The sequence below is a fragment of the Scyliorhinus canicula genome, chromosome 18, assembly GCF_902713615.1.
Source record: "Scyliorhinus canicula chromosome 18, sScyCan1.1, whole genome shotgun sequence".
NCBI lineage: Eukaryota > Metazoa > Chordata > Chondrichthyes > Carcharhiniformes > Scyliorhinidae > Scyliorhinus > Scyliorhinus canicula.
Window position 1 is genome coordinate 69059624 of NC_052163.1, and position 27377 is coordinate 69087000.

Sequence of the window (27377 nt, forward strand, 5' to 3'; positions counted from 1 at the left end):
CCTCCCCCTAGTGCAGCTGTATAAATACCCTTGTCCAGAGTCAGCCTGAGTTCACTAAGAGTTCATCAACGGGTAACAGGCTGGCTCTGAAGTAAGTCGATTAAAGCCTAGATTCATATCGGAAACACGTGTCTGGTGAATTGATGGTTCCATCAGTGTGCCTCCTACAGCAGCTGACAAAATCATAGAATCATAGAATTTACAGTGCAGAAGGAGGCCATTCAGCCCATCGAGTCTGCACCGGCTCTTGGAAAGAGCACCCGACCCAAGGTCAACAACTCCACCCTATCCCCATAACCCAGTAACCCCACCCAACACTAAGGGCAATTTTGGACACTAAGGGCAATTTATCACGGCCAATCCACCTAACTTGCACATCTTTGGACTGTGGGAGGAAACCGGAGCACCCGGAGGAAACCCACGCACACACGGGGAGGATGTGCAGACTCCGCACAGACAGTGACCCAAGCCGGAATCGAACCTGGGACCCTGGAGCTGTGAAGCGATTGTGCCAGCCACAATGCTACCATGCTGCCCCTATGGCTGCTGTACGGAGAGCACACATATTTATACTCTGCCTATTGGGCGGAGCCAACAGACAGGGATCTACCCCCCTACCTGTAGTACAGGGGCCTTACCGTAATTATATACAGTATATACATCAGTGGTGACTACCACAGGGGTTAAGGGTGTGTGTGTGTGGGGGGGGGGGGGGGGGTTCAGGGGGTGTTAAGGGTGTGGGGACCTTGCACTGAATGTTTTTGGGAGCGGGGTGGACTGTCACCTAAAAATCTCTTCCTGAGGGACCAGTACATTGAAATAACAATATAGTGGGGATGGAGTGTAACATGGAGAGTTGGAGCTCAGGGCTCCTTGTCAGAGTTAAACTGAAAGTAAAAATGTTGATGACACATCTCCCAGCCCCTCCCTGTGTGTGTTGAGATGATCAGCTGTGGATCACACACACACACAGCACTTCGCAAGACCTCGCTGTGTGTGTGGAAGGACTGAGTTTTGAATCATGGGGTTGACTGTGCCTGGAGCCCCCTCTCCCAGCTCACACTGAGAGGCTCCGCAGCCCCCGGGAGGGGATTTGCTCTCGCTTCATTCCTGCCGCCGCGACGGTTCTCGTCACCAAGCTTTCCTCTTGCTGTCTCTGAAGCTGCTATGCCCCGAAAAAAGACTTCCCACCTGAGGCAAGGCAGCGCCGAGCTGTCCAACGGAGCCGCGGAATCTCCCCTCCAGCCATCCAGCTCCTGCAGAAACATCGCCGAGCTGACTTACAAGGTGTGTACATTTTTATTCACTCCTAAATCTCACTCCACATCGGAAAATATACATTTCTCACAGCAGAAAGATCCAGCAAATTGGGAGTTTAACCCTGTGGGTGGCTGTGAATGTTCAGCAAACAATAACTGGTGGTTGAGTTGTGTGAGAAACAGGAAGGAGAGCAGTAAAGGGATGAGATTAAGCCCCAGCCTCAGCCAGAAAAAGCAGCTTCCCCTTCTCCTGGCAGATCACACACTGACTCAGGATCTTTTTCATCAGCTGGGAGTAAAAAATCATTTTGGAAACAATTGTTTTTATCTTTTTTTAAGCTTAGAATCTTGCAACGTGAACTTGAGGCTGTTCTTCCCGTCTTACCTCTACTAGCCTGAAGGGGGGAGGAATCCATTCCACCCCCAGCTCTACAGCTTCAGGTGCAGGAGACTTTGGCATGTTTGTGGACTGTCCTGTTACAGAAAGTTGGTGCTAATTCAGATAAGATTCCACCCTGCTCCCTGCCTCTTCTCCCTCTGAGGCTTGGCATTGTGTGGTCGGAATCCCTGTTGGGGTTGAGTTAGATCATTTGGGCCAGGATGACAGAGTGGGAGGGGCAGGGTAATGTGCACATTTGAGGTGAGGTGGCCTTGGATGGGGGTGGGGTGCTGTATGTGCCCTGTTTATTTGAGGAATGTTTGCTTGCTGCCACAGGAACGTTGTCAGTCACACTGCAGCCCCTTCAGGAGAATCCTGATCTCTTACAGCCCAGCAGAAGGCCATTCACCCCATTGTGCATGGACAAGCTCTCTGAAAGGACCATTCAATTCAACCCACGTTCCCATTCTTTCACAGAATTACAGAACAATACAGTGCAGAAGAGACCCTTTGGCCCATTGAGTCTGCATCGATGCCTGGAAAACACCTAACCTGACAAACTAATCTCATTTGTCAACACGGGGGCCATAGCCTTGAATGTTGAGTGCTCATCCAGGTACTTTTTAAATGATGTGAGGCATCCCGCCTCTACCACCCTCCCAGACCGTCAACACTCTCAGGGTAAAAATGTTTTTCCTCACCTTGAACTTGTCTCCCCTAATAACTGACCCTTCAATTAAGGGAAACAGCTGCTCCCTATCCACCCTGCCCATGCCCCTCATAATCTTATGCACCTTGATCAGGTCGCGCCTCAATCTTCTCTGCTCCAGCGAAAACAACCCAAACCTATCCAACCTCTCTTCAGAACTTAAATGTTCCATCCCAGGCAACATCCTGGTGAATCTCCACTGCAGCCCCTCCAGTGCGATCACATCCTTCCTATAATGTGGTGACCAGAATTGCACACAGTACCTGATGGAACCATCAATTCACCAGACACGTGTTTCCGATATGAATCTAGGCTTTAATCAACTTACTTCAGAGCCAGCCTGTTACCCGTTGATGAACTCTTAGTGAACTCAGGCTGACTCTGGACAAGGGTATTTATACAGCTGCACTAGGGGGAGGAGTCATGGGCGGAGTCAAGGGTGGAGCCCAGTACAAGTTCCTGAGTACTCCCAGAGCTACTCCCCCTAGTGGTAGGATAGCACTACTGCTCTTACAAAGACAGTGTGATTTATCATATATACATATATATATATATATATTACATTCACCACATTCACCCCCTGCAAAAAAAAATCAAGTCCGGCGGGGGTGGTGGCCTACAACGTCAGTCTGTCCGACGGTCGAACTGTCAGTTGTGATCTGCGGAGCACCGGGGTTGCAGCCTCTTGCGGTGGCTGGATGGGTCTTGTGTGCTGGGGTACGATGGCGGACTCCAGGGAGGGTTGTATCCGAGCTTCATACGCTCCTGGTTCGACTGGGGGCGCTGGGGGCTGGCCGGCGTGGGTGCGTGTAACTGGTGGAGCGAGCTCGCGGGCTCGGGAGCATGAGGGGGCGGCAGCATGGGGTGCAGGGTGAGAGGTTCTTCTGTGGGGGTAGAGGGGGCGCTGGATCCAGCGGGTGCCAGATCCCGGAGGGATACCGTGTCCTGACGGCCGTCAGGGAACTCGACGAATGCGTACTGGGGGTTGGAGTGGAGCAGGCGCACCTTTTCAACAAGGGGGTTGGTTTTGTGCGCCCTGACGTGTTTCCTCAGAAGTACGGGGCCCGTCGTCCTCAGCCATGCCGGAAGTGAGACCCCCGTGGTGGTGCCCCTGGAAAAAATGAAGAGCCTCTCGTGAGGGGTCTGGTTGGTTGCCGTGCACAAAAGGGACCTAATAGTGTGGAGCGCGTCTGGGAGGACTTCCTGCCACTGGGAGACTTGGAGCTTTCTAGACCGGAGAGTCAGTAGGACGGTCTTCCAGACCGTCGTGTTCTCCTTTTCCACCTGCCCGTTCCCCCTGGGGTTGTAGCTGGTAGTCCTGCTCGAGGCAATGCCCTTGTCGAGCAGGTACTGACGCAGCTCGTCGCTCATGAATGACGAACCCCGGTCGCTGTGTACGTAGCTTGGGAAACCAAACAGGGTGAAATGAAATGAAAATGAAAATCGCTTATTGTCACGAGTAGGATTCAATGAAGTTACTGTGAAAAGCCCCTAGTCGCCACATTCCGGCGCCTGTCCGGGGAGGCTGATACGGGAATTGAACCGTGCTGCTGGCCTGCTTGGTCTGCTTTAAAAGCCAGCGATTTAACCCAATGAGCTAAATCAGCCCCTAGAAGATGCTATGCAGGGCCCTAATGACTGTGTGGGAGGTCATGTTGGGGCACGGAATAGCGAATGGGAAACGGAAGAACTTGTCTACGACGTTTAAAAAGTAAACGTTCTTGTTAGTTGAGGGGAGTGGCCCTTTGAAATCAATCGCGAGGCGTTCAAAGGGCCTAGAAGCCTTGACCAGGTGGGCCCTGTCTGGTCTATAGAAATGCAGTTTGCACTCCGCACAGATCGGGCAGTCCCTGGTGACCGCTTTTACCTCCTCGTTGGAGAAAGGCAGGTTTCGGGCCCTGATGTAGTGGGCGAGCCGGGTGGCAGAGGTCATTGTGGATGACTTTTAATCGGTCGATCTGCGCGCTGGCGCATGTCCCGCAGGATAGGACATCCGGAGGTTCGTTGAGCTTCCCGGGTCGATATTTGATATTGTAATTGTAGGTGGAGAGTTCGATCCTCCACCTCAGAATTTTGTCGTTTTCAATTTTGCCCCTTTGTGAGTTGTCGAACATGAAGGCAACCGATCTTTGGTCGGTGATGAGGGTGAACCTCCTACCTGCGAGGTAGTGCCTCCAGTGACGGATAGCCTCCACAATGGCTTGTGCTTCTTTCTCGACTGAAGAGTGTCGGAGTTCTGAAGTGGAGAGGGTACGGGAGAGAAATGCAGCTGGTCTCCCGGCCTGATTTAACGTGGCTGCAAGAGCTACCTCTGAGGCGTCGCTCTCTACCTGAAATGGAGTGGATTCATCCACCGCCCACATGACTGCTTTGGCGATGTCCTCCTTGATGCCGTCGAAGGCCTGGCGTGCCTCAGCTGACAGGGGAAATTGTGTGGCCCTAAAGAGTGGGTGGGCTTTGTCTGCATATTGAGGGACCCACTGGGCGTAGTAGGAAAAGAAGCCCAAGCACCGTTTGAGCGCCTTGGGGCAATGGGGGAGGGGGAGTTCTACGGTCCGGGTCTGGGCCCAGGACTCCGTTTTCCACGACATAGCCGAGGATGGCTAGTCTGGTTGTGCAGAAAACGCATAATTCTCCTTGTTGTACGTGAGATTCAGTTTCTGTGCCGTCTGGAGAAAACGGTGGAGGTTGGCGTTGTGGTCCTGCTGGTCATAGCCGCAGATGGTGACATTGTCCAAGTACGGAAACGTGGCCCGCAGTCCGTACTGGTCCACCATTCGGCCCATTGCTCGTTGGAACACCGAGGCCCCATTAGTGACGCCGAAAGGGACCCGGAGGAAATGGAAGAGGCGGCCATCGGCCTCGAATGCCGTGTAGTGGCGGTCCTCCGGGCGGATTGGGAGCTGGTGGAAAAGAGGGCGATCTGGTTTACCATGTCTGCAATCCTGGGGAGGGGATACTTGTCGAGGAGCGTAAATCTATTTATGGTCTGACTAGTCGACCACCATACGGAATTTTTCCCCGGTCTTAACGACCACCACCTGAGCTCTCCAGGGACTATTGCTGGCCCCTATAACCCCCTCACTGAGTAGCCTTCAGACCTCTGTTCTGACAAATACCCTATCCTGCAGGCTATACCGCCTGCTACGAGTGGCTACGGGTTTACAGTCCTTTGTGAGATTGGCGAAGAGAGGAGGGGGGGGATTCGCAGCGTAGCGAGGCTGCAGATCGTGAGTGGGGGCAGGGGCCCTCTGAAGCTGAGGGTGAGGCTCTTGAGGTTACATTGGAAGTCTAGGCCTAATAAGAGTGGCGCGCAGAGTTCAGGCAAAACGTAGAGTTTGAATTTCGAGTAGCTGGCGCCTCGGATTGTGAGTGTCGCAGCCGTGCGCCCCTGGATCTGGACAGAATGGGAGCCTGAAGCGAGTGAGATAGTTTGCTGCACGGGGAAAACGGGGAGCGAACAGCGTCTTACCAGGTCTGGATGTATGAAGCTCGCCGTGCTCCCGGAGTCGAAGAGGCATGGCGTTTTGTACCCATTGATATGGACCTCTGCCATCGAGTTTCGTAGATTCTTTGGTCGTGATTGGTCCAGGGTGACCGCGCTGAGTTGCAGGTAGTCGGCGGCTCGATCAGCTGTGCTGGAGTGGTCCCGTGATGACTGCCCTCTGAGTTCATAGTCGAATTCGAATTCTTCCGCAGAGTTGTCCAAGCGCGGAGATGCCGATCGGGCCCGTGGATCGCATGTGGCGGGCGGCGAGGAAGATGGCGTCCAAGATGGCGGCCCCCATGAGTCGCACGTGGCCAGCCGCGTGGTGGAGGTTTTCCAGGATGGCGGCCCCCATGGATCGCACGTGGCTGGAGGGGGCGGTGTCGGGGCATAGGCCGCAGCGTTTCGGGCCCCGTGGGCCTGCGAATGAGGGGAGCGATTACTTCGAGTCGCTGGGGAGTTGGAAGCTGGGGTCCTTTTAGCGAGGCACACTCTTGCGTAATAGCCTTTTCGCCCGCAGCTGCTGCAGGTTGCGTTGCGGGCCAGGCAGTGCTGCCGCGGGTGCTGGTTCTGGCCGCAGAAATGGCAGGCTGGAGCAGCATAGTGGCTGGCTGGAGCAGCGTAGTGGCTGGCTGGGTCAGCATGGTGGCTGGGCGGCCGCGTAGCACAGGCCTGGGGGAGTCGCTGGTCGGGGGCCCATGATTTGGTCCGCGGGGAACGAGTTAAGGCTGTGGAAGGAGACCTCCATCGTGGCAGCAGCTTCCACAGTCGTTTCTAAGTCCTGGGCCCCCTTTTCCAGCAGTCGTTGGCGCACATTGTTAGACCTGAGGCCCACTACAAAAACATCGCGTACCGCAAGTTCCCTGTGTTCAGCCGCGGTAACCGCTTGGTAATTACAGTCATTGGACAAATTATTAAGTTCCCTTAGGAATTCGGCGAGTGATTCTGTAGGCTGCTGGCAGAGAGTTGTGAACACATGGCGAGCGTAAACTTCATTAATAGGCCTTACATAAATTTTATCGAGAACTGCTAACGCCGCAGTATATGAAATGGCCGAGTTTAGTTGCGTAGAGATTCTGTGGCTCACCCTCGCGTGCAGTAGACGTAATTTCTGATCCTCTGTCGTTTCGGCTGTGCTCGCTTCTGCCAGGTAGGCCTTGAAGCACCGGATCCAGTGGGAGAAGATTTCTTTAGCCTCTGCATCCTGCGGGTTGAGTTCCAGGCTTGAGGGCCGATTCCATAATCGATCTTTACTGTTCTTAAGTCGATTAAATTGATGGAACCATCAAGTCATCAGACACGTGTTTCCGATATGAATCTAGGCTTTAATCGACTTACTTCAGAGCCAGCCTGTTACCCGTTGATGAACTCTTAGTCAACTCAGGCTGACTCTGGACAAGGGTATTTATACAGCTGCACTAGGGGGAGGAGTTGTGGGCGGAGCCAAGGGTGGAGCCCAGTACAAGTTCCTGAGTACGCCCAGAGCTACTCCCCCTAGCCGTAGGATTGCGCTACTGCACTTACAAAGACAGTGTGAATTATCATATGTACATATATATATTACATTCACGACAGTACCCTATCTGTGGCATCACCAAAGTTCGATACAAATCCATCATGGCATCCCTGCTTTTGCAATCTATGCCTCGATTGATAATGGCAAGTGTCCCACATGCAAGTTTATTTATCAAATTCCCCTTTGAAAGTTATGACTGAATCTGCTTCCAGTTCTCGCACAGACTTTCTGCGGCATTACAACTCGCTGTGAATGAATTATATCCACATTTCACCCTGCTTTTTATTTGCCAAATATCTTAAACCTGTGTCCTCTGGTTACTGGCACTCCTGCCTACGACAGAATGAAAATAGCATCACAAAAAGCGGGTGTCTAGTTCTCAATCAGACAAGTGCCAGTTAGTCTCCTTCAGGTTGTTGCAAGCTGGGACATTAAAACATAGAACAGTACAGCACAGTACAGGCCCTTTGGCCCACAATGTTTTGCTGACCATTTATGCTAATCGAAAGGTCAACCTAATCTACACCCCTTCAATTTACTGCTGTCCATGTGCCTGTCCAAGAGTAACTTAAATGACTCAGACTCCACCACCTCTGCTGGCAGAGCATTCCACGCACTCACCACTCTCTGTGTAAAGAACCTACCTCTGACATCTCCCATATACCTTCCTCCAATCACCTTAAAACTATATCCTCCTCCTCTGTGCCCTCTCTAAAGCATCCACATCCTTCCTATAACGAGATGACCAGAACTGGACACAATAGTTCAAGTGTGGTCTAACCAGGATTTCATAAAGCTGCAGCAAAACCTCACGGCTCTTAAACTCAATTCCCCGTTAATGAAAGCCAACACACCATACACCTTCTTAACAACCCTATCAACCTGGGTGGTAACTTTAAGGCATTTATGCACGTTGTCATGTGAGAGTACCTTCAAGAAATGGGTGTTTATAAATGGGTGTGTATGTAAATACCTGTAGTGGGAGTACCTTTAAGAAATGGGTGTTTACTACTGCAGTGATGTCAGAGAGTGGGTGGAGCTGGGCTGTCTGTCAGCCTTTTACTTTTGTAGGCTGCAGGGTGTTTTTTAGTTTCATTTTTAGTGTTGGAGCTGAAGCCAGACCAAGCAGGTGTACTGCTGTTTTCTCTGCCATCAAAAGACTATCTCTGTGATCATTTGGTGAATTCAGAATTATAAATGTTTTCAGTTGTGATTTTAACCTGATGTGCTTCTGATAAAGGTTTTGTTTTTAAGTCGTATGGATGTTAAAAAGGAAAGCTAAAGGTTTACTTAGTGTTGTAGTCACACACAGTACCTTACGGAGAAAGACTAAAAGCAGACTGTTAGATTTGGCAAAAACATTGCAATTAACACTACCTGACAAAATGTGAAAAGATGAGGTCATTATGGTGGTGGCTAAGCATTTAAAGTTGCCTCAGATACAGTTTGACTCATTGGAAAATTCAGTTGCAAATTAAACAAATGGAACTTGAGAAAGAATTAAAGCAGCTTGAATACGAAAGAGATAGAGAGCAGAAAGAAAAAGAAATAGAGAGAGAGGAAAAAGAGAGAGAAAGAAGGAAAACAGAAAGAATAGCCCCAGCAGAACAAAAAGAAAGAGAAAGGGAGATACAGATCAGGGGAAAAGATAAAGAGAGAGAGTATGAACTGCAGAAACTGGCCATGAAATATGACAGTCAGTTAAAATTGGCAGACGTAAAGGGAAACGTACAGTTGGATGATAGTGATGAGGATAGTGAGAAAGAGCGTCATAGTCGAAGGCTTGGTGGGGATCTATTTAAATATGTCCAGGCGTTGCCAAGGTTTGACGAGAATGAGGTGGAAGCCTTTTTCATTTCATTTGGGAAGGTGGCTAAACAAATGAAATGGCCACAGGACATGTGGGTATTACTGATTCAAACAAAGCAGGTAGGTAGGGCGAGTGAAGTGCTTGCATCACTACCGGAGGAGGTATCTGAGACGTATGAGGAGGTGAGAAAATCCATCTTAGGTGCATATGAACTAGTGCCTGAAGCTATGTTTAGAAATTTAAGGAAAGAATTTGGTCAAACATACATTGAGTTTGAAAAGCTCAAACAGAGTAATTTTGATAGGTGGATAAGGGCTTTGAAAATAGACCAAACGTATAAAGCTTTCAGAGAAATTATACTTTTGGAGGAGTTTAAAAATTCAATTCCTGATAAGGGCCTGTTCTGTGCTGTACTGTTCTATGTTCTATAGTGAGAACCCATTTTCATTAAATGATGTAGCCAAACCCATAAGTATTTTAAGGAACACTGGTGCTATGCAAGCTCTCAACTGAAGAGGGATTTGGTTTTCCCTCCGGAGAGAGCAATGAAAGATCTGGGGCGGGATTCTTGACCCCCCGCCGGGTCGGAGAATCGCCTGGGGCCGGCGTCAATCCCGCCCCCGCCATGTCCCGAATTCTCTGCCACCCTAGATTCGGCGGTGGCGGGAATCGCACCGTGCCGGTCGGCGGGCCCCCCGCGGCGATTCTCCGGCCCACGATGGGCCGAAGACCCGCTGCTGACAAGCCTCTCCCACCGGCGGGAATCAAAACACCTACCTGACCGGCGGGATTGGTGGCGCAGGCGGGCGCTGGGGTCCTTGGGGGGGTGGGGGCGCGGGGCGACCTGACGGTCAGGTAGGCCTGACAGTGGCCTGGCTCGCGATAGGGGCCCACCAATCGGCGGGCGGGCCTGTGCCGTGTGGGCACTCTTTTTCTTCCGCCTTCGCCATGGTCTTCACCATGGCGGAGGCGGAAGAGACCCCCCTCCCCTGTGCATGTGCCGAGATGACGTCAGCAACTGCTGATGCTCTGGCGCATGCGCGGACTTACGCCGGCCGGTGAAGTCCTTTTGGCCCCGGCTGGTGTGGTGCCAAAGGCCGTTCATGCCAGCCGGCGGAGCGGGAACCACTCCGGGGCGGGCCTAGCGCCTCAATGTGAGGGCTTGGCCCCGAATGGTGCGGAGGCGTCTGCACCTTTGGGGCGGCACGACGCCTGAATGGTTTACGCCACTCCAAAACGCTGGGATCCCCCGCCCTCCCTGGGTAGGGGAAAATCCCGGCCAAAATCGGGGCATGTGATCGGATGGGGAATAACTCCCAATGCCAAAATCATGGCAGATGCTGGTTTGCCGCTGAATTGCAGTACTCTACCTCCTCGAAAATGGCATCATGTGATGCACACCGCATAGTTGCAACCGAGTTCGCATCTTATTAGCCGGCCCACCCGTGATGCTCCGCTTCCAATGGGCCAGGTTCCTGACTGATGTTCCATGTGTGCTCTCAACAATCGTGAACCTGGCATGGTGGCTGCGGAGAGAGAGAGGGCTTAGGGACAGTATCCAGCACTGCCACACTTCGCCGACATTCATGAAGCTGGCCAGGGAGCTTCTGCCAGGACTGGGGGAGTAGTCGGGGGTGGCCAGAAGGTAGGCTGTAGGGGAGGGGTGGACTGTGATGTGGTCCAGCACAACCATTGAGATCATTGTGGCCGTGATCGGTGTGTGTGTGTGGGGGGGGTGTATACTTTATGCGCAGCTGCATCTTGTCAGCCCTGCAAGTGTCCTTCACGGACCCGGCGATTCCCCCACCGCTTTTCGTGTGTTCTTTTTTGGAAAATCTTTTTGTTGGCATTTCTCATTTATAAACAGATGTATATATACATTACATTTATCTTGCACGCGCTAATTGACTTTATTGTACAGAGAGGTTTATTTTATACGTCATTTACCTGACCCTATGTCCACTTTGCTGCCCTCTGGGTTGGTCTATAGTTCCCCCACCCACCCCCCACCCTGCCCCGGGGTTGCGCAGCCCTTTGGTTCCTGTGGTAGTCACCACTAACCGTATTAGAGGTAATACGGTAAGACTCGTGTACTAGAGGTACATGGGTAAATCCCTGCCTGCTGGCTCCGCCCAGTAGGCGGCGTATAAATGTGTGTGCTCACCGGCGCTGCTCCCGTTCTGGCAGCAGCTACAGGAGGCTACACATCTTTGCTCAATAAAGCCTCGACTATTCACAACTCTCATCTTTGTAGTAATTGACAGTGCATCAATTTATTGAGCAAAGATTTTAAAACGATGGAACTTCGCATCAAGCCTGATCACCTACAGCTGAGCCCTCAAGCAGCCAACGCTACATCCACTTTTGACCACTGGCTAGCCTGCTTCGAAAGCTACCTCCGAACATCCGCTGAGGAACCCTCGGACGCACAAAAACTCCAGGTCCTTTATTCACGGGTGAGCCCTGTAAATTTTCCTCTCATCCGGGATGCGCCCACTTACTCTGAAGCAATGGAGCTCCTGAAAGGACATTACGTTTGGCCGGTCAATAAACTATACGCCAGGCACCTCCTGTCCACGAGACAGCAACTCCCCGGTTAGTCCCTAGACGATTTCTGGCGTGCTCTGCACACCCTGGCGAGCAACTGTGACTGCCAGGCAGTTTCGGCAGTCCAGCATACAGAACGTTTAATCAGAGGCGCTTTCGTTACGGGCATGGGGTCTGAGTACGTCCGCCACCGCCTATTGGAAGGGGGTACGCTTAATCTTGCAGGAACCAGTCGGCTCGCCAATTCGTTAACAGTGGCCTCCCATAATGTCCAGTCGTACACCCCTGACCGCATGGCACCTTCATGGGCATTGTGGGCCCCACCAGCTACCGACCCCAGCCCACCGCAAGCCTGCACCGCGCGGCAGCCAGCCAACCCGGAGGGCCCAAATGCTACTTCTATGGGCAGAACAAACACCCCCAGCAGCACTGTCCAGCGTGGAGCGCAACCTGCAAGGGCTGCGGAAAGAAGGGACATTTTTCTGCTGTGTGCCAGGCCTAGTCGGTCGCTGCTGTTTCTACGCCAAGTGTTCCTACACCCCCCACGTGCGGCCCATGGGCGCCACCATCTTCCTTGCAGGCCACGTGCAGCCTGTGGGTGCTGCCATTTTTAATGCTGCCCGCCCTGTGTGCCCCGTGGGCGCCGCCATCTTTGGTGCCATTTTGGATGGCGCCTCAGGACCACTGCACGTCAGGAAGCTCGTCTGGCCGTTCATCGCCTGCCACCACCGCTCACCAGCCGGGGGCCTCCCAGCATCGGCCGCAGCTCGCCTTGATCACCCTCGACCAGTCCCGTCCCCACAACCTCGCAACCGCAACGACAACGGTTAAAATCGATGGGCACACGACGTCCTGCCTTTTTGACTCCGGGAGCACGGAAAGCTTCATCCACCCCACAACAGTAAGGCTCTGCTCCCTCGCGAAACATCCCGTTACCCAGAAAATCTCCCTGGCCTCCGGATCCCATTCCGTGGAAATCCGGGAGTACTGTATCACGACCCTCACCATCCAGGGCGTAGAGTTCACCAACTTCTGGCTCTATAATCCTCCCCCACGTCTGCACTGTCCTGTTACTCGGTCTGGACTTCCAATGCCACCTCCAAAGCTTAACTTTAAAATTCGGCGGACACCTACCCCACCTCACCATATGCCTCACGACCCTTAAGGTCGATCCACCTTCCTTGTTTGCAAACCTCACCCCGGATTGCAAACCCGTCGCCACCTGGAGCAGACAGTACAGTGCCCAGGACAGGACCTTCATCAGGTCAGAGGTCCAGCGGCTTCTGCGGGAAGGCATCATTGAGTCCAGCAACAGCCGCCGGAGAGCCCAACTGGTAGTAGTAAAGACTGGGGAGAAGCACAGGATGGTCATTGACTACACTCAGACCATCAATTGGTACACGCAGCTCGAAGCGCACCCCCTCCCACTCATATATGATATGGTCAATCAGATTGCACAGTATCGGGTCTTTTCCACAGTGGACCTGAAGTCCGCCTACCACTTGCACCCCAGCCGCCCGGAGGACCGCCAATACACTGCGTTCGAAGCAGATGGCCGCCTCTATCACTTCCTGAGGGTTCCCTTCGGCGTTACTAATGGGGTCTCGGTCTACCAACGTGAGATGGACTGAATGGTTGAGTAGTACGGACTGCGGGCCACCTTCTCGATGCTTGTTCTTTAGACAGGTATATAAATGGGTGGGAACAGAGGGAAGTAGACCTTGGAAAATAGGAGACGGGTTTTTAGATAAAGGATCTGGATCGGCGCAGGCTGGGAGGGCCGAAGGGCCTGTTCCTGTGCAGTAATTTTCTTTGTTCTTTGTTGTTCTCATACCTAGACGTCACCATCTGCGGCCACGATCAGCAGGACCACGACGGTAACCTTCTAAAATTTCTCCATACTGCCAAACTCCTTCATCTCGCTAAATCGCTGGCTTTTAAAGCAGACCAAGCAGGCCAGCAGCATGGTTCGATTCCCGTACCAGCCTCCCCGGACAGGCGCCGGAATGTGGCGACTAGGGGCTTTTCACAGTAACTTCATTGAAGCCTACTCGTGACAATAAGCGATTTTCATTTCATTTCATTTCAATAAGGAGAAATATGTGTTCCGCACCAACCGCTAAGCCATCCTTGGCTATGTCATGGAAAATGGAGTTCTAGGGCCCGACCCTAACCGCATGCGCCCCCTCATGGAACTCCTTACTGCCCCAAGGCCCTGAAACAATGCCTGGGGTTTTTCTCTTACTATGCCCAGTGGGTCCCTAACAATGCAGACAAGGCCCGCCCACTCATTCAGTCCACAGTCTTTCCCCTGACGGCTGAGGCCCGCCAGGCTTTCAACTGTATCAAGGCAGACATCTCCAAGGCCACGATGCATGTGGTCGACGAGTCCCTCCCCTTTCAGGTCGAGTGCGATGCATCAGACGTAGCTCTGGCTGCCACCCTCAACCAGGCATTCTTTTCCCGCACACTCCATGCCTCCGAAATTCGGCACTCCACAGTTGAAAAAGAGGCCCAAGCCATTGTGGAAGCTGTGCGGCATTGAAGGCATTACCTGGCCGGCAGGATATTCACTCTCCTCACTGACTAACGGTCGGCTGCCTTCATATTCAATAATACACAACGGGGCAAGATCAAAAATGACAAGATCTTGAGGTAGAGGATCGAGCTCTTCACCTATAATTACGAGATTTTGTATTGCCTCGGGAAGCTGAACGAGCCCCCTGATGCCCTATCCCGTGGTACATGTGCCAGCGCACAAGTGGACCGACTCCGGGCTCTACACGATGGCCTCTGTCACTGGGGATCATCCGGTTCTTCCACTTCATCAAGGCGCGCAACCTGCCCTACTCCATTAAGGAGGTCAGGACCGTGACCAGGGACTGCCAGGTCTGCATGGAGTGCAAACCGCACTACCGGCCAGATTGAGCGCATCTGGTGAAGGCCTCACGCCCCTTTGCACGCCTCAGCATGGACTTCAAAGGGCCCCTACCCTCCACCGATCGCCAACACTTACTTTCTGAACATGGACGATGAGCACTCCCGATTTCCCTTCGCCATCCCATGCCCCGATATGACTTCTGCCACGGTCATTAAAGCCCTCCACAGTATCTTCGCCCTCTTCGGTTTCCCCACTTATGTCCACAGCAACCGGGGATCCTCCTTTATGAGCGATGAGCTGCGTCAGTTCCTGCTCAGCAAGGGCATTGCCTCGAGCAGGACGACCAGCTACAACCCCCGGGGAAACGGGCAGGTGGAGAGGGAGGACGGGACAGTCTGGAAGGCCGTCCTGCTGGCCCTACGGTCTAGAGATTTCCCGCTTTCCCGCTGGCAGGATGTCCTCGCCGACGGGCTCCACTCCATCCGATCGCTCCTCTACACTAAACCCCCCATGAACATCTCTTTGCCTTTGTCAGGAAGTCCACCTCGGGGGTCTCGCTCACAACATGGCTGACAGTCCTCCTTCGCAAGCATGTGCGGACCCATAAGTCGGACCCGTTGGTCGAAAGAGTCCACCTCCTGCATGCGAACCCGCAGTACGCCTACGTGGCGCACCCCGACAGGCGCCAGGACACAGTCTTCCTCCGGGACCTGACCCCCGCTGGATCCCCATCCACGGCCCCCCACCCGCCACCCCCCACTCCGGTTGCCCCTGCGCCACTCACCCTCCCAGCAGTGCACCTCACCGCAGCCCCTGTCCCAGGAGGATCCGTCCCACTGGTTCTACTCAGAGGCGACGAAGATAAGGACCACACGCTCCTGGAGTCACAGGTGACCAAGTCGGCGCCCGCATCACCACCAGGACTGAGGCAATCGCAGAGGAGGATCAGGGTCCCCCGACAGACTGAACTTGTAAAAATGTTTCCACCACCCCCGCCGGGCTCTTTTTTTAACGGGGTGAATGTGGTCGTCACCACTAACTGTATTAGAGGTAGTACGGTCAGACTCATGTACTAGAGGTACATGGGTAAATTCCTGTCTGCTGGCTCTGCCCAGTCGGCAGCGTATAAATGTGTGTGCTCGCTGATGCTGCTCCCATTCTGGGAGCAGCTACAGGAGGCACAACATCTTTGCTCAATAAAGCCTCGATTATTTCACTACTCTCGTCTTTGTAGTAATTGATAGTGCATCAGTTCCTCATCTATTTTGGTTTTTATTGTTAGCTTACTCCTCCTTACTGGCCTCGAATAGATTTTGGAACAGGCCGACAAACTGTCCCCAAGTATTCTCGGATGGCGCACTTAATCTTCTCCAGGTGGAGAAATTCCGAAAGGTCAGCGAGCCAGTCTGCAGCCGTGAGTGGTGCTGGTGATCGCCAGACGAGCAGGATTCTCCAGCGTGCGATTAGGGAAGCGAAAGCTCCCTTCCCCATGTGTAGTTCTGGCTGCTCCGATATCGCAAAGATTGCCACTATCGGGTTTGGCTTCACCCTCACCCCCACAACCTTGGACATTGCCTCGGAGAAGGCTGTCCAGAACCCAGCAAACTTGGGGCAAGCCCAAAACATGTGGATGTGGTTGGCTGGGCCCCTCTGGCACCGCTCACATTTATCCTCTACCTCTGGGAAGAACCTGTTCATTCGAGTTCTCGTCAGGTTCGCTCTGTGCACCACTTTGAGCTGCATTAGGCTTGTTTTTAGCTTGCTGGCGTTCTGCTGGTGTTCGGGGGCATCAAGTATAAAAACTGGCAAGTCATGCTACAGTTGTATGGAACCTTGGTAAGGCAACTTTGAATGTTGCGCACAATTCTGGTCGCCACACTACCAGAAGGATGTGAAGGCTTTGGAGAGGGTGCAGAGGAGGATTACCAGGATGTTGCCTGGTCTGGAGGGGGTTAGCTATGTGTAGAGGCTGATTAGACTCAGACTGTTTTCCTTAGAAAGATGGAAGTTGAGGGATGACCTGATAGAGGTCTACAAGATTATGAAGGGCATAGATAGAGTGGATGGGCAGGAACTCTTTCCCAGGGTGGAGGAGGTCAGTCACCAGGAGGTACAGGTTTAAGGTCTGTGGGGCAACGTTTTTAGGAGGTGTGCGAGACAGGTTTTTTACACAGAGGGTGGTGAGTGCCTGGAACGTGTTGCCAGGGGAGGTTGTGGAAGCAGATACATTAACGGTGTTCAAAAGGCATCTTGACAAACACATGGATAGGATGGGTATAGAGGGATACTTCACAAGGAAGTGCTGAGGGTTATGGCTGCTGGCCTGCCTCCTTCAATACCACGTCCATCCAATGCAGAGAGTGATCCAAGATTACAATTGCCAAGAGGCCTTCCCCCACCACAAAAATGTCAAGCCTTGAGAACAGCTTGTGCACTGGGGGAATAAAACAAATACTCCCAATCTCTCATGTGTAAAAATTGTCACGGTCCACTCCTCCCATCTCCCTCATGAGCCCCGTCAATGCTTTCGAACCCCCCCCCCCCCCACCCCCACCACCACGACTGGGTCAGTGAGCGCAGCTGGGACCTGTCAACCCTAGTCTCCAGCACTATGTTTCAAACTATCAACTCATCAACTCATGGGTATCCAGATCTGGAATGGCACCAAACGCTCTCTTCACGTACCCTGTGTCATTCCAATTGGGCCCATATACGCTTACCAGTGCCACCACTCTCCCCTCCAACGCTCATATCACTATAACAGACCTGCCCCCCTGATCTGCCACCACCTTCTCCATCTGAAACCTCACACATTTGCCCACCAAGACCTCCACACCCCTCAAGCCCTACTATCAAACCTCGAATGAAACACATCACTAACCCACTCCTTCCTAAGCCTCACCTGATCCTTCATCCCAAACGGGTCTCCTGCCACATCACCACATTGGCTTTTAAACTCTTCAAATGCACAAAAGCTCTTGCTCTCTTCACCGGTCCCCCTAACCCTCCACGTTCTATGTCACCATTCTGACCAGGAGTCTCTCACCCCTCTCCCGCACCTCCTATCCGCCATCACCATTACCCAGGTCCTGCCCATCCAGCCGGACTGGCCCCTCTTTTTGTTACTGTCGACCCCCTCCCAGAATTCCCCCATCCACTTCCTCTTGGAAACACCTCACCCAGTATTGATCCCCTCCTCCCACCATTCACACCTCCCAGGTCCATCGAAACCTGTTTGACCAGGCTCCAAAGACCACGGCCACTCCCCCCACCACACTTCTGTTCACCAGCCAACCTACGTTTGTTAGTGCGGTAACCCCCGCCAGAGCAACCCCCATCTCCCCACCCCCAACTTAGTAACCCCACATGCCCAAAGCCCACCTCCCTTAAACCAATAAACAATACAGAACTGCACCCATCAGGAAAAAAAGCAGAACAGATGTAGATAAACAGCCCCCCACTTAAGAGACAGAAACAAAAGCTCCATCAAATAAAATAAATACTTAATAAGAAAAACAATCCCCGTCTCCACCAACCAAATCCAAACCCCAACTCTCATCTCAGCCCCTTCAGCCATAACAAACTTCTCCGCCACCTCCTCCATCCCAAAATAAAAGTCATTTTGGGCAGCACGGTGGCCTAGTGGTTAGCACAACCGCCTCACGGCGCTGAGGTCCCAGGTTCGATCCCGGCTCTGGGTCACTGTCTGTGTGGAGTTTGCACATTCTCCCCGTGTCTGCGTGGGTTTCGCCCCCACAACCCAAAAATGTGCAGAGTAGGTGGATTGGCCACGCTAAATTGCCCCTTAATTGGAAAAAATAATTGGGTAATCTAAATTTATTTTTTAAAAAGTCATTTGAGTTGTGAGTCTCAGCTTTGCTGGGTAGACCGCTCCAAATCTCACTCCGTTGCCGTACAATGCCGCCTTCACCCATCCAAAGGCCGCCGCCTTCTCGCCAACTCCACCTTGGTATATTTGGACACCAACGTCTTCCCACTTCACATCTTGTCTCTGCTTCATCCAGCTCAAAACCTTCTCCTTCACATGGTAGCTCTGGAAGCAGACTATAACTGCCCTTGGCTCATTCGCTATAGGCTTTGGCCTGAGAGACATGTGCCCTGTCCAACTTGTAGCGGGAGGGTTCTTCCCCCTCCGCCATCAATTCAGCGAACCTCTTTGCAAAGTACTCAGTCGGCCTAAGGCAGGCCCATGATTCTCAAATTTTGGCCTCTCGACCTGTTTTCCAGGTACTACATCCAGCTCTGAGCCCTTTGTTGACCTCCACCACGCTCTGCAGCTCCTCACCCATCAAGGTGAACTGGTCGCTGTGTAGCAACGGAGCCCCATTCAATTACTCTCCTTGCTCCCCACCACGACTGACATCTTCATCACCACCGCCTTTACCGGGGCAATCGCCTCCTCCACCCACTCTTTAAGCAAAGCCATGTTCTCCCTCTGAAGCACCTCCAAAGGCTTGGCAAACAGCCTTTTAAACTCCACTGACATCACCTCGATCAGAGTTTCCACTGGCCCCACCCAACAACCCAGCCCCCCACCCCCGCCATTTTCCTTCCTGCAGGATGTGGAGACTTTGGAGAGAATGCAGAGGAGGTTTACCAGGATGTTGCCTCTTCTGGAGGGTGTTAGCTATGTGGAGAAGCTGAATAGACTAGAACTGTTTTCATTAGAAAGATGGAGGTTGAAGGGTGACCTGATAAGAGGTCTACACGGTTATGAGGGGCATGGATACGGTTAATTGGCAGGTACTCTTTCCCAGGGTGGAGGGGTCAGCCATCAGGGGGCATAGGTTTAAGGTCCGTGGGGCAAAGTTTAGAGGAGATGTGCGAGGCAGGTTTTTTACGCAGAGGGTGGAGAGTGCCTGGAACGCGTTGCCAGGGGAGATTGTGGAAGCAGATACATTAACGGTGTTCAAAAGGCATCTCGACAAATACATGGATAGGACGGGTATCGAGGGATACGGCACAAGGAAGTGCTGAGGGTATTGGCAAAGGGTGGTATCATGACCGGTACAGGCTTGGAGGACCGAAGGGCCTGTTCCTGTGCTGTATTGTTCTTTGTTCTTTGACTCATAGAAGCACTCCCTTCATTCCAGGACCTTTCTTCTGGAACTTTGACATTTCCACACCTCCATATGACTACCCACACCAACTCATCCAAAAGCTTTCCTGAGACCAGGCATAAAGTTCAAAAACCAGCGATTCTAGCAGGAGCCACTTTATGTGCAGCCTCCACCGACATGCTGTCACTGTAAGTCTCGTTGTCTGGTTTTAATACTGGCACTGCTAGCACTGCCCAATCCACAAAGCGAATCAGAGGCCTGACGAAACTCTGATTTTCTCGTCAACTGAGCTCAGTTTCTACTATTTTCCAACAACGCAGAGGGGACTGAGTGTGCTCGGAAGTACCAAAGCTGGGCTCCCGAGTCGACTTGAATGTGAGCTATGGCCCCTTTTATCTTCCCCAGTCCGGGCTGAAATACTTTTGGATTGTGGGGAATGTGGTATAAGCTGTCTGTGTAGCACTGTGGCCCAATGTTAATGTAATCTCCTTACAGGTATTGTACTGGAACCTGGAGGGCTCCGCCCCCTCGGACAGTATATAGACCGACCGCCTGGGGGCGACGCTCATTTGTACAGCAGACACAGGCAGGCAAGTTCTTGGTCAATAAAGCCCATGTTCACTCACTCTCATCGTCTTGCAGTGAATTAATGGTACATCAATTTATTAACTAAAGACATCACTATGGAAGCCGCTCTAAAGCCTGATAAACTGGAACTTGACGCACGAGCAGCAGAAGCTAAGGAAATCTTCTCCCACTGGCTCCACTGTTTTGAGGCCTACCTCGACTCCTTCGAAGCTCCTCTCTCCGATGCCCTCAAGCTGCGCATCCTCCACGGCTGGGTGAGCCACCGAATATCGGGTATGATTCAGGACGCGGCCACGTACGAAGCGGCGGTCGCGATCCTAAAGAGACAGTTCGTGAAGCCTGTGGACGAAGTGTTCGCCTGCCACCTCCTCACTACCCGCCGTTAACGTGCCGGGGAATCGCTGGATGAGTACCTACAGAACCTGACGCTACTCACCCGCAACTGCAACTACAAGGCCGTGACAGCCAATGAACACATGAAACAGATGATCCGGGACACCTACGTGGCTGGGGTCTGGTCTAATTACATCCGGCAGCGACTGCTGGAAAACGGGGTCACTGACCTACAGGACATGGTAAAACTACTAAATGGCTGCCCATGCATCTCGGGGGACCGTCGTGCTACTTCTGCGGGCAGGGCCAACACCCCCGGAAACGTTGCCCAGCCTGCACCATAACATGCAGCGACTGCGGCAAAAGGAACATTTTGCCAGAGTCTGTCTGGCCCGATCCAAAAGCCCCGAAGTCGAAAGCTCACCAGGCCCGATCCACGGACTCACAGGCCCACAGACCCCACAAGGTGGCTGCGTGCCTGCCGGTACCGTCCCCTTCAGATGCGTCACCCGCCTCGTGCAGCTCATGGGGGCTGCCATCTTCTGACCTCGATACCTCAGACCACACAGACTACCTGCAGCTCGGCGCAGTAACCCTCGACCAGTCGCGGTCAAAGCATCTGAGGAATTCGATGATGGCTGTCCGGGTCAATGAGCACGAGATCCCCTGTCTTTTCGACTCCGGGAGCACAGAGAGCTTCGTCCATCCCGACACGGTAAGGCGCTGCTCCCTCCACATCTACCCCGCATCCCAGACAATCTCCCTCGCCTCCGGATCCCATTCGGTACAGATCCGGGGGTACTGTGTCGCGAATCTCGCGATACAGGGCGCTGAGTACGCCCAATTTAAACTGTATGTCCTCCCTCACCTCTGCGCACCCCGACTGCTTGGACTCGACTTCCAATGCAGGTACCGAAGTCTGACGCTAAAGTTCGGAGGACCCCTACCCCTCCCCTCACTGTATGCAGCCTCGCGACCCTGAAGGTCCCACCCCCTTCGCTCTTTGCGAACCTCACCCCCGACTGTAAGCCCGTCACCACCAGGAGCATGCAGTACATAATTTCTGTTACAGGTTTGCTGCAATAAGCTGTCAGTAATGCTGCGCATTAGGAATCATTGTGTGGGTCTATTTTAGTTATTTTGGTCTGATTAATTTACATGATAAATTAAACATGAAATATATTAACTGACATCATGTGTTGATAGAGGCTAATTATCGAACAAGACCTCCAAACTGTAGAATGCAGACCTCCCAGAGTGAGGACTATTATTAACGGAGAGAATTTTTAAATTTTTTTAAAATAATTTTTATTAAGATTTTCACAAAATATAAACAACAAAACAATATTAACAAAACAACCATGGTAAAAACTCAAGAACAACACCCACCCAATTACAAAAGCAACCACAAAAAAAAATATCAAACAACAAAAAGGAAAGAGATAACACCCGCCACACCCAACAAACCCATGTACACAATTCTCCCTCCCACCGAACCAATATGCAGCACCTTGAACTGTAAGGTTTAAGCCTTGAGGCTAAGCCTCGCACAGGAAGAGGAGGAATTCACCCTTTCTAGGGCATCCGCCCAGGTCCCCTCCTCAACCTCCTCACCCAGCTCCTCTTCCCATTTACGCTTCAGCTCCTCCACCGAGGCCTCGTCTACCTCCTGCATTACCCGGTATATGTCCGAAATCCTCCCTCCTCCAACCCACACCCCCGAGAGCACCCTGTCCCGTACCCCACGTGGGGGCAGCAAGGGGAACCCCTCCACCTGCCGCCTGGCAAACGCCCTAACCTGCATGTACCAAAACATGTTCCCCGGGGGGAGCCCAAACTTCCCCTCTAATTCCCCCAAGCTCGCAAACCTCCCATCCACAAACAGGACCCTCAACCTCCTAACCCCTACCCTGTGCCAGCCCAGAAATCCGCCATCAATGCTCCCTGGAACAAACCGATGGTTCCCCCATATCGAGCCCCCCACCTCCCCACAATGCTGTCTCCATTGCCCCCAAATTTTGAGGGTAGCCGCCACCATCGGGCTCATGGTATACCTCGTTGCAGGGAGCGGCAACGGCGCCGTTACCAGCGCCTCCAGGCTCGTGCCCACACAGGACGCCATCTCCATCCTCTTCCATGCTGCCCCCTCCCCGTCCATTACCCACTTACGCACCATCGCTGCTTTGGCAGCCCAATAGTACCCACAGAGGTTGGGCAGCGCCAGCCCCCCCCCCCCCCCCACCTATCCCTGCCCCGTTCCAAGAACACCCTTCTCACCCTCGGAGTCCCATGCGCCCACACAAATCCCGTGATACTCCTGTTGACCCTCCTAAAAAAGGCCTTCGGGATAAGGATGGGGAGGCACTGGAACAGGAACAAAATCCTCGGGAGCACCGTCATCTTAACGGACTGCACCCTCCCCGCCAGTGACAGCGATAACATATCCCGCCTTTTGAACTCCTCCTCCATCTGCTCCACCAACCTTGTGAGGTTGAGCTTGTGCAGGGCCCCCCAGCTCCCAGCCACCTGGACTCCTAGGTACCTGAAGCTCTTCCCTGCCTGCTTCAGTGGGAGCCTACCAATCCCCTCCTCCTAATCCCCCGGGTGCACCACGAACAACTCGCTCTTGCCCAGGTTCAGCTTATACCCAGAGAAGCCCCCAAATTCGCCTAGAATCCTCTTCACCTCCAGCATCCCCCCCCCCCCCCCCCCCCCCCCAAACCGGGTCCGCCACATACAGCAACAGGTCGTCCGTATAAAGCGACACTCGATGCTCCTCCCCACCCCGCACCAGGCCCCTCCAGTTCCCTGACTCCCTCAACGCCATGGCCAGGGGCTCAATTGCCAACGCAAAAAGCAAGGGGGACAGGGGACACCCCTGTCTCGTCCCCCCCGGTACAGCCGAAAGTACTCCGACCTCCTCCTGTTTGTGGCTACACTCGCCATCGGGGCCTCATAGAGCAGCCTCACCCACCGGATAAACCCCTCCCCAAACCCAAACCTTTCCAACACCTCCCACAGATACCCCCACTCAACCCTATCAAAGGCCTTCTCTGCATCTAATGCCACCACTATCTCTGCCTCCCCTTCCACAGCCGGCATCATAATAACGTTGAGGAGCCTTCGTATGTTTGTATTCAACTGCCTTCCCTTCACAAACCCCGTCTGGTCCTCGTGAATGACCCCTGGCACACAATCCTCTATTCTTGTGGCTAAGATCTTTGCCAGCAGCTTAGCATCGGCGTTCAGCAGCGAAATCGGCCTATATGATCCACACTGCAGAGGGTCCTTGTCCCGCTTCAGGATCAAGGAAATCAGCGCCCGTGACATAGTTGGGGGCAAAGCCCCCCCCTCCCTTGCCTCGTTAAAGATCCGGACCAACAGGGGGCCCAACAGGTCCGCATACCTTTTATAAAATTCGGCCAGAAACCCATCAGTCCCCGGCGCCTTCCCCGACTGCATGCTCCCTATCCCTTTAACCAGCTCCTCCAGCTCAATCGGCGCCCCCAGTCCCTCCACCTGCCCCATCTCCACCCTCGGAAACCGCAGCTTGTCCAAGAAGCGCCCCATTCCACCCCCCTCCACCGGGGGTTCAGATCGGTACAGTTTCCCATAAAAGTCCCTAAAGACCCCATTAACGTTTACCCTCCTCCGCACCACCTCCCCAGCTCTATTCGTCACTCCCCCAATCTCCCTGGCTGCATCCCGCTTTCGGAGCTGGTGTGCCAGCATCCTGCTCGCCTTCTCCCCGTATTCATACACCGCTCCCTGTGCTTTCCTCCACTGAGCTTCCGCCTTTCTGGTAGTCAATAGGTTGAACCTGGCCTGAAGGCTACGCCTCCCCCCCCAGCAATCCCTCCTCCGGAGCCTCCGCATATCTCCTATCCACCCTCACCATCTCCCCTATCAGTCTCTCCCTCTCCCTTTGCTCCCCCCTCTCCCTATGGGTTCAGATGGAAATCAACTCCCCTCTAATCACCGCCTTCAATGCCTCCCAGACCGTCCCCACTCGGACCTCCCCGTTATCGTTGGCCTTAAGGCACCTCTCAATACACCCCCGAACCCTCCCGGCCACCTCCTCATCTGCCAGCAGCCCTACCTCCAAGCACCAGAGCGGACGTTGGTCCCTCTCCTCCCCCAGCCCGAGGTCCACCCAGTGCGGGACATGATCTGAAATGGCAATGTCAGAGTATTCAACATCCTCCACCCTCGAAACCAGCCCCCTGCTCAGGACAAAAAAAAAATCAATCCTCGAATAGGCCTTATGCACGTGGGAGAAAAACGAGTACTCCCTGGCCCTTGGCCTCGCAAACCTCCAGGGATCCACCCCTCCCATCTGATCCATAAACCCCCTCAACACCTTAGCCGCCGCTGGCCTCCTACCCGTCCGGGACTTGGATCGATCCAGTGGGGGATCCAGCACCGTGTTGAAGTCCCCCCCCATGATCAGGCCCCCCACCTCCAGGTCCGGAATGCGGCCCAACATGCGCCGCATAAACCCCGCATCGTCCCAATTTGGGGCGTAAACATTCACCATCACCACCCGCTCCCCCTGCAGCTTACCACTCACCATCACATACCTCCCGCCACTATCAGCCACTGCCCTCAATGCCTCAAACGACACCCTCTTTCCCACCAGGATCGCCCCCCCCCCCCCGATTCTTCTCATCCAGCCCTGAATTAAATACTTGGCCCACGCATCCCTTCCTCAGCCGAACCTGGTCCGCCACTTTCAGGTGTGTCTCTTGGAGCATGGCCACATCCGCCTTCAGCCCCTTCAAGTGCGCAAACACCTGGGCCCGTTTGACCGGCCCATTCAGCCCCCTCACATTCCAGGTTATCAGCCGGATCAGAGGGCTCCCTGCCCCCCTCCCCTGCCGCTTAGCCATAACCCATCTTCTGCCCACCACTGGCCAGCGTCCCCCGCTCTGCCAGTTCCCCACGGCGGCAACTCCCTCCTCCCCCCCCCCAGCACCCCCTGCATCCTCCAGCCCCTTCCTGGCCATTTCAGCAGCAACCCGGTACCCCCCCCCCCCCCCCCCAAGGCTAGGACCCCTCCTAGCCGGGCCCCTACCTCCATAGCACTCCCGTGAGCCAGCTAACTTCTGCTGACCCCGGCGACTCCTGCCATACCTCCGACTCCTCCCCATGTGGGACTACTCCTCCTTCATGCCCATCAGCAGGCCCTCCTCCCCCCCCCCCCTCCGCTCTTGTGCGGGAAAATAACAGCCAGTAACGGCCCGCACTTCTCAGCCCCGACTCCACCCCCATCATCCCACAGCGCGGGAAACCAGAGGAAAGCCCGCGCTTTCGCCCTGCCCAACCCCGCCTCCTCTCATCCCAAATACCATTGCCAGTCCCCACCACCAGCTCCCCGCACTCCCAGTTTACCTCCCTGCCCGAACCCGTCCATCAGACCCATACAAAAAGACATAACGACATTGCCCCACCCACCCTAAAGCCAACACACATCTTGCATTAAACAGAAAACCCCCCCCCCCTCCAGAGCAAAAATCAAACACAATTACATTATCATACAAAATCCCCCAACTTTGACCCTCAGTTTGAGTCCAGTTTCTCGGCCTGCACAAAGGCCCACGGCTCCTCCGGGGACTCATAATAATGGCGCCGATCCTTATAGGTGACCCACAGACGTGCCATCTGCAACATGCCAAACTTCACGCTCCGTCTGTGGAGCACCGCCTTCGTCCGGTTGAACCCGGCCCTCCGCTTAGCAATCTCCGCACTCCAGTCCTGGAAGATCCGCACCTCCGTGTTCTCCCACTTGCTGCTCCGCCCCCTCTTGGCCCACCGGAGCACGCACTCACGATCAACGAACCGATGAAACCGCACCAACACCGCCCGTGGAGGCTCGTTCGGCTTAGGCCTCCTAGCCAGAATTCTATGGGCCCTCTCCAACTCCAGGGGCCCCTGGAAGGACCCAGCTCCCATCAACGAGTTCAGCATAACAACCACATAGGCCGCCAGGTCCGACCCCTCCAGCCCCTCCGTGAGGCCCAGGATCCGCAAATTCCTCTGCCTCGACCGGTTGTCCAGCTCCTCGAACCGCTCCTGCCATCGTTTATGGAGCGCCTCGCGCATCTCCACCTTCCCCGCAATGGCCACGGCCTCATCCTCCCTTTCGGAAGCCTGCTGCTGCAGTTCCCGGATCGCGGCCCCCTGGGCTGTCTGAGTCTCCATCAGCTCTCTGGTGGTAGCCTTCAGCGACTCCAGCAGCTCCAACTTAAGCTCCTGGAAGCAGTGCAGCAGAGTCTCCTGCTGCTCCTGCGCCCACTGCCTCAGCTCCTCGAGGCCTCCGCCGGCCGCCATTTTTTTTCTCTTCCCCTGCTTTTCCAGGGGCGCTTCCACTGTTTTTCTGCTTACCCCACTCCTGGTCGGGATCATAGGACATTAGGGATCTACTCCAGACCCCTACCCACGTCGGGATTCGTCGACGAAGTTCCGTTGGGGGCCCTGAAAAGAGCCCCAAAGTCCGTTATTAGCGGGAGCTGCCAAACGTGCGGCTTAGCTCCACATTGCCGCCACCGGAAGTCATTAACGGAGAGAATAAGCCTCCTGTTTCCACACATGCTGTCGATGGGAGGGATTTTAACATCTGGCTGTACACAGCGGTAGTCTATGAGGTGCAGCATGAGTGGTGTAGGGATGGAGTGGGGTATTTGAGGTGGTGCAGCGTGGGGTATTTGGGATGGCGCAGACTGGGGTATTTGAGGTGGTGCAGCGTGGGGTATTTGGGATGGTGCAGACTGGGGTATTTGGGGTGGTG

The 27377-nt window shown here is 53.8% G+C and overlaps 1 protein-coding gene across 4 annotated transcripts in view; it reads left to right on the forward strand.

Annotated features, from left to right (window-relative positions):
- LOC119953246 (ras-related protein Rab-37-like) overlaps positions 1-27377 on the forward strand; it is a 506036-nt gene that overhangs the window by 228937 nt on the left and 249722 nt on the right. The window contains exon 1 of one of the 4 annotated variants that reach the window (XM_038777290.1): positions 963-1287. The exons of the other annotated variants lie outside the window; for them this stretch is intronic. Within the exon in view, the coding sequence (XP_038633218.1) occupies positions 1168-1287 (120 nt within the window). The 5' untranslated portion in view covers positions 963-1167. Of the gene's footprint in view, positions 1-962; positions 1288-27377 lie in introns of those variants that run through there. 4 annotated transcript variants of the gene reach the window in all.